At 39.7% G+C, this 12,937-nt stretch overlaps 2 protein-coding genes across 10 annotated transcripts in view; one reads left to right on the forward strand and one right to left on the reverse strand.

Moving 5' to 3' along the window:
• Window positions 1-9,812, forward strand: part of LOC146133411 (epidermal growth factor receptor-like) — a 49,948-nt gene extending 40,136 nt beyond the window's left edge. For 6 of the 9 annotated variants that reach the window (XM_083397947.1, XM_083397948.1, XM_083397946.1 and 3 more), the window contains 5 exons: window positions 93-170; window positions 2,946-3,231; window positions 4,685-4,762; window positions 5,871-5,966; window positions 7,868-9,812. In XM_083397947.1, the coding sequence (XP_083254073.1) occupies window positions 93-170; window positions 2,946-3,231; window positions 4,685-4,762; window positions 5,871-5,966; window positions 7,868-8,499 (1,170 nt within the window). In that variant the 3' untranslated portion in view covers window positions 8,500-9,812. The remainder of the gene's footprint in view (window positions 1-92; window positions 171-2,945; window positions 3,232-4,684; window positions 4,763-5,870; window positions 5,967-7,867) is intronic. The other 3 variants (XM_083397949.1, XM_083397953.1, XM_083397952.1) reach the window with 3 other exon arrangements.
• LOC146133404 (uncharacterized) overlaps window positions 1-12,937 on the reverse strand; it is a 280,938-nt gene that overhangs the window by 145,721 nt on the left and 122,280 nt on the right. The window lies entirely within an intron of this gene.

The raw sequence follows: 12,937 nt of genomic DNA on the forward strand, positions 1-12,937 counted from the left end.
CTGATCGTATCTGATTGCTCAAGACGCATGTCATTTTTTGTTTGGTTTTGTTTATTTTTTTTGTTTGACTGTTTGTTCGTTGCCACTCGCAGCACAACCACAGCCACCAGCTGCAAGGCAACCAGTACACCACCATGGTGTCCGTAAATTCGGCCGGACGACCATTAGGCGTAAGTATTCCTTGCAACGTCACAGTGTCACGCTTTGGCCTTAATTCGGCCGCGATTGGCGATTCGGGCGATCAGCTTAGATTCTTTCTCTGCGCGCTTATGTCGATTTGGCTTGCATGTTTACTGACACTTAAAGGTCGCGCCTTCATTACCTGCTGCCGAGGAAAATCCCGACTTTCTTTTTGCTTTGACCTGCTTCGTTTAAAACAGGGGTTCTTAAACTGTTTTTACCGCGGACCCCTGAAATTTTGTTTTGCTTTACACGGACCAGCAAAGGCAAGAAATTCTTAGTGATGACGTCATTATACAAACAGACTTTAGAAATAGGCTATTTTCTGTCCCAAAAATGTGAAATCAAATATAGTGTAAGAATATTCAGTGCAAAAACGTTTTATTTTTAACTATAGCCTACTCCTTTCTTTGAAAAATAGATTGCTTGAATATACACTAATTGTTCAATTAGGCCTTCATGGACCCCCTAAAACTAGTTGACGTACCCCCGAGGCCTCCATGGACCCCAGTTTAAGAACCCCTGGTTTAAAAGCACGTTGGACTGATTAAATTCCGCACGGAAAGTAGTAAATTGGTTTGGACGCTCAAGAACATTTAGTTCGTGAAATGACATTGACTATTTTTTTCTTAAAACGTTACCCGTGTTCCACGGTTAATAGACGTATAACAAGAATTTGCTAGTTAGTTACCAAAAATGCGCGTTAATCTCCTGAAAAACCAAATATGCGTTAAGTCGTTTAAAACGCATCTCATTAATATGGCAAAACTAGAATGCGTGAGAACGTTTAAGTGTGGCGACAATTTTAGGTTGTAATGATGTGAAAAAAGCCGTGGTATTACAACTCTCTCTTATTGCGTGCAAGTTTATATAAATTCAGTTTATCTGGTGACTTTATTCTTTTTTTTCTTCAAAGAGGCGGGGTAATTAATAAAACCATGTATAAACCGGCTAATATCTTGTTTTTTGGATGAGTGGGAGTTTTCCGTATGGTTTCCAAGAAACCTGTTGTAAACGTCAGGAAGATAAAAATCGATAGACCAGCATTTCCGCGCGATACGAAATCACCCCCAATCGCCGATTCGAAATACATCTTTAATTTCCTTCCCTTATCAACCGCAATTTAAAAGAATTATAGCCCAGGTCCGATTTCAGCTCCGACGGTCGAAAGGCAGAAACCGCGCCTTTCGTTCCGGGAGAATTGTCCTTTCAGCAGGGACAGAAAATGCCGAACACCGCCGCAATTTCCCGTTCTGCTAATCGAGCAATCCAATTTACGAGAGAAGGCCCCCTCCATTTTCGCGCAATCCACACTTCCTTCCTATAACTCCCTTTAAAATCGCTCCAGCCAGCGACTGAAAAAAGGCGAAGGGTGCGACGTGTCAGCCGATACTTCCAGCAATAGCTCGCTTCGTTTCGCCTTCTAGCTTATAGGGAGCGCGTCGTTTATATCCAGCCTATGAGAGAGCTGTTGCTTTGGCTTGAGCACACGGGAGAAATTCTTGTATGAGCGGATGCACTCGGCGCTTGTACCATAGAAATGCTGTCCATAGATCTTTGGCCATTGTGCTGCTGCTTTTGCCGCCTTTTTTACTAAATGGCAGCGTCTAGTCGCGATTTCTGCGAAACCTAGAGAAAAACACCCATAAGAACTTGATATTTCGCTGTTAGCGCAAAGTTTCAGGCACTGATTGCTTGTCGTAGTTGTTCAATCAAAAAATAATTCGAATTTGTTTAGTTAACTCTTGGTATAGAGGTACATTAGTATGCCTATTACCCAAATGACGATAAATGCTTTTCTCATGTTTTTATTCGCTTTATTGTGTTTTTTACACAGCTTCACAATAAATTTTTTACAAGTGATACATCTCCCAATAATGTAACTACTGCTTTAAAGCTGTGTAAAAAATCACTAAAGTCTCCCTGTGTTTAATTAATCTTTCGATTAACATAAGTTTAGGCGTTATTTGTTGCAACTTAAAACATAGGTATACCCTGTACACCTAGCCTCGGGGAGATGGGCTTAAAGAGTGTTCTTTTTTTTTTTTTTTGGTGCTAAACTACTTTTTTTTTTTGCATTTGCATGGCAATAGCTTTCGTGTGTTGCATGGTTTTTGCTATCTTTTGTGGCGGAATAATTTATATAGCTGCCACGTGCAACCGTTTTGTGAATGTTTGCATACAAAACACCAAATAGATTTAATTTGTTCTAGGTGGACATGTCATAAAACTTATTTCCGCTAACTTTTTTTTTTTTTCTAAAACACAACAACTGTTAAAAAATGAATCATATGCTCGCTCGTTTTACTTCAAAAGCTCACTTACTTAACCGATAGTTCGTTTTTAATTATTTTAATTTGCCTGAAGAGCCACAACATTTCATGAAACTACCTTGCAACAAAAGCTTATAACTTTGCTTGATTGCACAAAATCAGGCTGAGCATTTATGTCGCTTCTCGTGAGAATGCAGGTTTAATATTTAAACCATTATGGGTTGAAATCTAGTGTGACCTTAAAAAGACAAATCGTAGTGAATAAATTTAAAAACAACACAAAACCAATCCTAAAATAGAGTGATTTAGAACGATTTAAATGATTTTGAGTAAATATTCTTCTTCAGATGAAGCACGGCTGTTCAAAATTTTGTCCATTTAAACAGTAAATAACTATCGATTTATTATCCCAGTCCCCTTACAGATTTTGCCTATTATACGAACACGACAATCGCATGACCTCCAGTGTTAACCAAACAACTTAATTCGCAGCCGGAGTACGAAAACCAGACGCAAGTATCCTCCTCCGGACACAGATCCCAGCATCCGAATGGCTCCGCCGGGAGCGCCGAGACCTCATTCATCGAGGGTCCGAGAGGACAGCGCCTCTTCTCGCGGAACACTCCTTCGGCCGTCTTCCAGGGTTCCGTGTCCTCTTCCGGAACAGCACATGGGATGAATCGTATCCCGGAGGGAGAGGAGATGTCTGGACGACCCCCGCTCCACGATCAGGACGACGTCTTCTCGGAAGGAGGGCAGGCGAAGCGCAACGCCGCAGGTGAGAGTCACAAGAGTGGAGAAACTTTCAGGTCATAAGGAAGGTAGTGGTTCCCAAACTCTTTTGGCTCGCAACACAATAAAAATATCTTAAATATTTCGGAACACACTTTTAACAGAACAACAATACAGTTATTTTATCGCCCTTATTACACAACGAACTATATGTAAATGTCTCAATATGATTAATTTGTAATGGATAGTGCGTAATTTAAGTCTAAAATGCTTGCATGTAGGCCTATTGGTAATAAAAATACTTCACGTTTTATGGTTGAAACTTGAAAGTGTCACTGAGAAGGAGTGGTGTTCAGTGTAGCCAAAATATCAGGGTTGACACTGTACAGTCGTTGAATGTCTTTGAATTGGTTTGCGTACTACAAAGTTCTTAGATGAGCCAATGTTTTTCCGAAAGTCTTTCAATTTATTTTTTGTGCAGCCTAGGTTATGTGTTAAGACTTAAGAACGTATCAGACTAAAACATAACTTAACCTACTTGTTATTCTGTTGACAATGGCATTTATACAGTTTTCTTTTTTTAAATTATATGCAAAACAAATGTAATAAGATGTCGAATGATCGTAATTCCATATTAATTCATCATGATAAAAACTTAATAAAAGTTGTTCAAGTCTGCTGATAGTTTATTTTCACTTTGGATTTCCGAAGTGTGTAAACGACCCCATAGCGCCCTGCAGCGGTCAATTTAACGATAAACGTAAAACTGTGTTCCAGCATTTTTATAAACTGACTAAGGCTGTTACCTTACGACAGGGGTTCTTAAACTTTTTTTACCGCTGAACCCTAAAAATTTTTTAGGTGTCGCATTGACCACGATAGGCAAAAATGTCAAACATGACGTCACACTACAAATAAAACTTCATAAATCTGTTGATTTCGGTCTAAAAAAAGTAAAAGTGAAATGGAGTCTAAATACAGTCAGTGCAAAACCGTTTTGTTTTTAATTAAAATTCCTGCCACTTTTGTCCTTGCTCAAGTTTGCCACACAGTCTTAGAATATTAAAAAATATTTGAATGTCTCCGTTGATTTGTATGTTGAAAAGTTTATGAAAAACCTATTGTGTTTTTTTGAAAAGTCTTTCAGTTTATTCTATGTCTAGCTTAAGTTATTTGTTTAAAAAGTGCCAACTATATAGTTGATAATGTGTTAACCATAACAGTTCCTGTTTTGGTTTTGAATTACACTAAAAATACGTTTTAGGTCTTTGAAAGCTAGAAATTTTCTTCGAATAGTTAAATGTCTTTTTTCGAATTTTTTTTCATATAACTATGTGGTATCCCCGTTTACCGCATACCACATATTTTACAGTTATTCCGGTGTCGTCACGTAATCACGTTAGGCAATGTGAGGATTTGGCCCTCTAAAAATGTATACCAAGAATAGGGTATTTTTGCAAAGCAGTCATTTTTAAACATCATTTTCCCCACTATTTCAGACCCTTCACTTGGCAATCGAAAAGATTCAGAAGAAACGCAACGATACACCGAGGATCCAACTAACAGGAGGGCTCAATGTAAGTTTTACCTATCTTAAAAATTATTTTTATTACTCATTTTCCACCTTAAAATTTTGAATTTAGAGGCCATGTAGACTCTTCCCATCTTAAAAGTTATTATTATTAGTCATTTTCCACCTTAAAATTTTGGTTTTAGAAGCCATGTAGACTCTTAGCTTTTATGCGACCTTTTAAAACCTATCTTCAAAGGTATTTTTTTACATAAAATGGCATGTGTTTGATTCTATATATTCTTTCATCTCGTACAAGATTATGATTTGTTGCAAGGAGGTGGCATTTGATTCTATAAGTTTTACGTTATGATTTTTTTGTTACGGTGTATTGGGACCTAAACTCCCGGTGGGCTTATTTTGATTTATTTTTGCATGATTTTGGATTGGTGAAGCTATCCAACTGAAGTGAAAAGAGCTCACCAGAACCGTACCAATACAGTTTAAATAAATACGGACAACTAGTATCTCGCTGAGCTTCTGGCCAAGCTGCTTGCTGCTTGGTTTAGTAATACGTAAAAATGACGAAACAATAGACTTCTTGAAAAAAGGATAATAAAATTCACCATCTGAACTGCAGCTACGCACGTTTTGCCACTGTCAAATAAAAACCTGAAACTGAAAAGCCAAATCTATGTTAAAAGGCATAAAGATTTTTTTGAAACGTTCACAAAATAATACCTACTTCTGTATAGCCAATGAAACCTGAACACACATATGTGTGTTTACAACTGAAATCTAGCCCTTCTGAATCTGCTTTTTGACCAACGATTACGGCTTACATATCATTAGTATACCGAAAGCCATTGCAGACTCTTCACTGAATCTGTCGATCAATGATGCAAGCAGGGCAGACTAGAAAAACAACTAGCTGAAGAGTCTGCAATGGCTTTCGGTATACTTCTGTATAGGCTTTTATCTTGGTTTAACGTAGAACCACAACTTCATACAGTATGTTCCGATAGTAAAAACGATGCATAGAAACTGGCCATATTTATCTTTACACGGCGTACCAGGGACGCATACCTTTAGTTTATACTTACCTACCTTATGCCACCTGCGTAATCATCATTTCGAGCACTGCGCTAGTGAACGTTGTTTCCTTATGAGCGCAGTTCGATCGCAGAGCTCGAATCAATCCCAAGGCCCGTCGTCTTTTCGGTACGACGAAGAAGACTACCTCTTACCCTCCAACAACTCCCAAATGCCAGGTATTTCAAGTCGTCCTGTCTCTAGAGCCTCTTTCGCTTTAGGCCTGCTATGAGCAATTAATTCAATCGGCCGACGAATTTTGATAGCAGTGGATTTTCTATTTTCGCCAATCCTGTTTTTCTTCCTTTGAGTGACCCTCTTTAGTTTTCGCTCGTGTCTTGTGTTTTTTCTTGCATGGTGTGTAGTGGTAGCGAATTTGGTGCAAAACGTTACGGAAAACCAGACTGTGAAAGCAAAAACGACCTAATTATTTTAAGATTCTACTTACATATAAACACGTGGTCATTCTCAACAAAACCGTGTTACATTTGCAAATATTTCTCCATTAACCAATCAGTCGGTTTCATAAACTCTTGCACCAAATCGACATTTCTTTTCAACTTTAATTTGTAGATTGTTTTAGTTCATGTAGTACCACATTCTAACGCTTCCCGATATGAAAATATATTTTCATAAAACTAAAAAGTAGTTAGAAAGAATTGTTTTAAATGCTTACAAATAACTCTTAGGTAAAACTTTAGTGTTGATTCGTGCCGGTGGGGTATTTTAACGGGCAACTATAATACTATTAACTTTACGAAAATTGGCAGAATTAGGTAATATTCTTGTCCAAACGAATCTGTATGAAATATTCAAATTAAAGCATAATAAAAATTCCGCTGAAATTGAAAACAACATTAAGATTTAATCATATCTCGGCTTACTGTATTTTAATACCACTTATCAACCTTATGGGCATGTGTTATTCCTCACATATCCTAATTCGTTGAATAAATTAATTAATTATTAATCATTTTATTAATTAAACAACCGTTAATTAACATATGCTGTTTTCTGTACGTTCGCTTTATTTTCTATGGTTAGTCCACCTAATCTAATAATTCTATTTAAAACACTTTGAAGTCTAGCGTAGTTTCACTTAGCTTCATTGTAACGTTTAACTTAATCTAACCAGCTCAGTAACCAGATCGCCACCTCTTTCAGTCACTCCGTCCATGTGAGTTATTGAACCTGGTGGCCAGTTAACAGAATACTTACAGCTGTACCCCGACTTTTGCTAATACCAGATATGCAAGAAATGTTGATTGTGTCATTTATTTAACTCTTGATGTAATGTTACTAAAACCAAACTGAAAGCACTAATATATTCGGTTTTCGTTTAAATTACATAATTCTGTATATTATTTACGCTTTTTTTAGAAAATTAGTTAAATTTAAAAAAAAATTACGTCCACTTATTAATGCTAAAATGCTCAAACTTATATTACTAACTTGTCGTTTAATATTAGATCGTTTTTAACGAGCATATTGGAAATATATTTTACCAATTTGCATTCGTAACACTCTTACAACAATTGATTAAGCATGGAAAATAATCTACAGTACTATACGTCTTGATATTAATTACCAATGAGCGATGAAACAGTCGCATTAGACCAGTGGTGCTTAACCGAGGCAGTTTAACATTACGCGAAGGGTTTAATTAAACCACATATACACATGTGTGTCGGGATGACCCTATTGGTTATATATTGTTTTGGGCTTAGCGAAATGAGTCGTCCTGGGTGGGTTCTTTGCAAGAAAAAATAACAATAAATTCGTAGATCTAATGTTGTGAGTTCAAGTCTCACCACAGATTACTTTCTGGCATGCCTTGCTTAAAAATCATCAAAAGGCCAAACGATGGGCATTTTGGTAACGCTTGGAATGCAATTTGGCATTTTAAAGTTCTCAAAAGCGTCGCGGATTAAAGAAAAAAAACGGTTAAGAACCACTGCAGTGAAGTTTGCGAACGAGCTAACCACCTCGCATGCGTTTGCCTTTGCACCGTTTCCAACAAGCAAACCTGCATCGTTGCATGACACGCCATCTTTGCATCTCTTTCCTGACTTGTTGACAGCCTACCTTGACCTCGAAGGTCCCAGCCACGCCCCTCCACCGCAACACCGCCCCCAACACGCCCCCCAGCGCGCGCCAATCAGCAACGGCGGCGCGCCCGCCCAAGCCATGGTGGCCAACCAGGCCTACGTGGAGGGGAACTCCCTGGCGCCGGCAAAGGACGACCGAAGCGGCTACGAGGAGCTGTCGGCTTGCGGAAAGTCCCCGGTGATTCCCCGCGGCGGCGGTGACGTGGATTACGTGAATATGACGGAGGGCGAGAGTCTGACGCCTACGTGGTTTGAGAACGCAGAGTACATGGCCACGGACAGCGGCATCGGCGAGGACACCCAGTCCCTGCTGTCCCGGGGAAACACCGGGGGCCGGGTGAACCGCAAGGCATCGACCCAGTCCTCGTTCGACGAAAACGACGAGATCGCCTTCCGCAAATCCGACGCAAGGAACCGAAAGAAGAAGCAGCAAGCTGAAGAAAAAGGAGCCTTGAGGAGCGGCAACGATCCGACGTGGTCCGGGTCCTCTGATGACGAGCCGGCCAACAACCCGTTTCGCGCCGCCATCGAGAACCCTGAATACATGGGTCTCCTGCAGAACCGGGAAGGCACCGCTCAGCAGGAGCTGCACACGAATATTTGAGAGCTTCTTGCGCCTGTAGTTTTTAGGGGCGAGTCTCTCTTCGCTGTAATTCTGTTACAGCCCCGAGGGATGAAAGTTGGATTGTGGGCGACGCTTCGCGTTTTTTTATCGGTTGTAGATTTTTGGGCAGGGCGCGCCACCGAATGACGTCAAAGCAATGACGTCATTGACGTTGTCGGACATTACAGATCAGATGCACTCGACAAGCAAATAGGAGTTTGCATTTTGTCCTCGCCGGAAAATGCCCGTTTTCTTTTTCACCTTGGACCGTTTTTTATCCCAATTAATTTTTTTTATTTTGGTTAATTATGTCTATAGTTTGGTTAATAATGTTTATATTTTCGTCCAGACCCTTCTTTTCTGTACACGGAATTAATTGTTTTGGTCAATTACCGCTATACTTAACGATTTCTGTACGAAACGTGAAGGGACAATGCGCATGTCCATTTTTCCAAAGCCAGTCATACTTTTTAGGAATTTTACAAAAAACAAAACCGCAGTTGGAAGGTAAAGCCATTAGTTTTTAATGTTATTTGGAATGCAAACAATAAAGTTCATTTCACTCGATTACTTACCTTAATCACTGGGTTAAGTTGTAAACCCGTTGTAGAACAAAATGATGTTGCACATCGCCATGTACTGTAAGACTGGAGGGCGACTGTTACTTATGTAATGCTCCGCTTGGTCATGGCTATTTTTTAACGAAAGACGACTGATCGTTACAGGTGTACACAATACTTGACCCAGCCAAGGTCGTCCGTTACTGTTTTTTACATTCCCCTACTTTATTTTCGTGTATACGCGAATCGAGAAATCGGACTTCGGTCCGCCGTTTTTCTCTCGCAGGTGTAAATTGTTTTCTGTTTAATTTTTTTTGCGTGTTATAAATGAATTAACAGCGCCATTAATCGACGCAAGCCAGCCCAGTTACTTAGTCGCCTAATTACGCCCCCTGGTTTACTTTGTTTCGCAAATGGCCTTATAAACACCATCGGAGGTAAATAATACTTGTACGGAATTAACAAGGCGATCAAGTGAAGACTACGAATCGAAAGTTCAAGTACACGCTATCGATTTCGCATTATGTTTCCTTTTCAAAGCACCCTCGCCCTGCACTATGCATTCTACCCAACCCCTTTTTACGCCCGCTACTTTTTCTTTACTGTTCAAAGCTTGCTGCAACCGCTGTGCGCGTTTTCAGCCTATACAGAACAGTCGCGAATTCCAGAGAGGATCGTTAAATGAATAAATATTAAAAAAAGGAAATCAAAAATTTGGAAAGCACAAAAACAGTTTTGGAAAACAATACTCGTTTTTTTAGTAATTTCAATAATAATATTAAACCCATTCTATTCGATAAAATCGACATTTCACTGTTACAAACGTTTTCGGCGATACCACTTGTATTATTTTTACACTGATGATGGCATGAGGTATGGCCGAAACGTTTGTAACAGCGAAGTGTCGATTTTATCGAATATAATGGCTTTAATATTTTTATTGAAATCACTAAAATAGTCTTTCTCGACTTAAATTCATTCGTTGACCACTAACATCGCTTGATTGGCCATGAACAATACCCAGTCGCTTGCCACTCGCTACACCCTTTGAACGTTTTGAAACGTTTTGCTCTAATTAAGTTCAAGTTTTTATATTTTACGAGGCTTTGCATTGATTTTTTTTCGCTTTGCAAGGTACATTCGAAAATAGAAACTCTGTTAATGCTTTTTTTAATTGAAAAAAAAAACATCGTCGCATTCGAAATCGAAAGTCCGAAATCAATCCTCTCGATATCAAAATAATTACGAACTAACTTTCTTGTTTTTACCGTTTTACGCAATCCAATCAAATGATCAAATAGAAAGCTTTTTTGTCCTTTTTGTTTAACTTTTTCTTCACCATTTTAAAAAACTAGCAGGTGATGTGATGTTTTTCCAATACTTTTTCCTTCAAATAGTTTGATTGAAGTTCGTTAAATGGCAGTATACCACGAAAATGATTCACATTTTTGATGCGAGATCGTTTTTCGACTAAAGGTGTTGTGAAGGGCTGCGTACAGTAAGCTTATCTTATTTGTTATTAACGGTATATTTCTAAATATCAAGGTTGGCCATCTCACGGTAAAGCTGAGTTAAAATTGCGCGCAGATTGACCACTCGACTTCGAATCGTGTTTCGCCCATATCTTGTTTCTTCTGTAAAAAGTTTTTTTAACTAAGTGCCAGACACTCGTTAATGAGCTGTAAATTATCGCAAAGTGAAACCCTATAGAGTAGATTGTTCATATGTTACTAAATCAAGTCAGCACTATCAAGGTGTGCCTTTATTCAGCGATAAGACCTAAAAGTATAAGTTTAATTGTGTAAGCATAAATCTAAGGTGTTTTCTGCCTCTTTCAAAAGTGCCACTCTATAACATACCTGTATTGTTAGTCGACAGTTGTCATATGTACGTCAATTAATATAGTACATTAAATAGGGCGCAGCACAAGTTGATACCTTACACTGCCACGAAATAAAGAATGTAGAATGTGTAACCTCTACCATTGTGCCTGTTGATTGTGGCGACACGTCATGTACGCTTACCCGTACACTGCGTTTTGTCATGTCCACTGACCAGCAGACCACGTTCGATCAAGCGAGTTTTATTTTGTTACCCGCCCCGCCGTAGCATTGTCGTATACAAAATAGTACTTGCCACGGCGTTTAAACAATAGTACCATCGCGCTGTACAGGTACTGTTTTCTTTTTGATCAGCAGCCTGTTCCACTTCTTCTTGGTTAAGTTTTATCGCTTCAGATGTTGTTGTACAAAGCACAGTGTACATAAATCTTATACCCGGGCCGCCTTTTTTGTTTTTTTCTTGTATCTTTGGTATTTTTGCCCCGGAAAGCGTAATAACGACTTCGCGAAGTGCGTTTTTTCGATCGTGTGAGTCTGCGCGTGTTTTTTTTTCTTTTTTGCGTTTCTACACTAATCAATGTATTAAAAAAGTGACACTTTTGTATGCATGGACTGCACATCTTTTACAAATTAAAAAAAGTGCCGTGGATCTAATTTTGAAAGATAACTTTGTGCCTATTTCACGTTTACTGTGTAAAAGATGTCGAGAAAAAGCGAGAAAACAACTTTGATATTTCAAAGGCAAGCATAAAAAGTAGTAAAAAACGCCCTGTGCCATTAGCTTGTTATATAACTTACATTTGAGTGAGGCTAAAATGTTTTCGCTTAACCTGTAGGTCATTCCTTGATTTTCCTATCCAGCCACTTCAGCACGCTAACTGCGCGAGTGCCTAAATTCCAGGCTTTTAATTAGGGATATTCGATAATATCCAATCGGAGCCGATTCTCGAGGCCAACTTGCAGTATCGGTACTACTAGTGTAGTATGAGCTGATTCTCGAGGCAAAGTTGCAGTATCGGTACTACATACATACATACATATTCGAGTGCGCGTTACATTTTACATCACAATAAAATGCACGCGTCACCATACATTGCACTCGCATGTGTACAAGTCTGTAAAGTAGTAAGAGATGTTCTTCTCCTTCCACGGCCGCCAGCTCAGCTCGTAGACGCGCTTTTGCAGAGATTAATAACTTGATCGCGACTTGCGCTCGCTGCTTGATCTTCGGGCTACGGTTTTCAGGTGCTCAGCCCACAAGCACCGCGCGGAAAGTGCTCCGCCGGGAGTTGAGCCCCGGGTCTGAGGATTGCTGGTCAGTGGCGCTAACCACTTTGCCAACACGCCCACAGTATCGGTACTACTAGTGTAGTATGAGCTGATTCTCGAGGCCAAGTTGCAGTATCGCTACTACCAGTGTAGTATGAGCTGATTCTCGAGGCCAAGTTGCAGTATCGCTACTACTAGTGTAGTATGAGCTGATTCTCGAGGCCAAGTTGCAGTATCGCTACTACTAGTGTAGTATGAGCTGATTTCTCGAGGCCAAGTTGCAGTATCGGTACTACTAGTGTAGTATGAGCTGATTCTCGAGGCCAAGTTGCAGTATCGCTACTACTAGTGTAGTATGAGCTGATTCTCGAGGCCAAGTTGCAGTATCGCTACTACTAGTGTAGTATGAGCTGATTTCTCGAGGCCAAGTTGCAGTATCGGTACTACTAGTGTAGTATGAGCTGATTCTCGAGGCCAAGTTGCAGTATCGCTACTACTAGTGTAGTATGAGCTGATTCTCGAGGCCAAGTTGCAGTATCGCTACTACTAGTGTAGTATGAGCTGATTCTCGAGGCCAAGTTGCAGTATCGCTACTACTAGTGTAGTATGAGCTGATTCTCGAGGCCAAGTTGCAGTATCGCTACTACGTGTAGTATAGGTGCAGTACCGATACGAAAGCGCAAAACTTCCAGCACAAAAGCAAATTTAGGCCTAATAGGGGAAGGCGGGAAAAACTGTCCCCTTTATCTTCTGAGTTTTGTAAAAAAA

Source organism: Ascidiella aspersa, chromosome 9 (assembly GCF_963924565.1).
Source record: "Ascidiella aspersa chromosome 9, kaAscAspe10.2, whole genome shotgun sequence".
Classification (NCBI taxonomy): Eukaryota; Metazoa; Chordata; class Ascidiacea; order Phlebobranchia; family Ascidiidae; genus Ascidiella; species Ascidiella aspersa.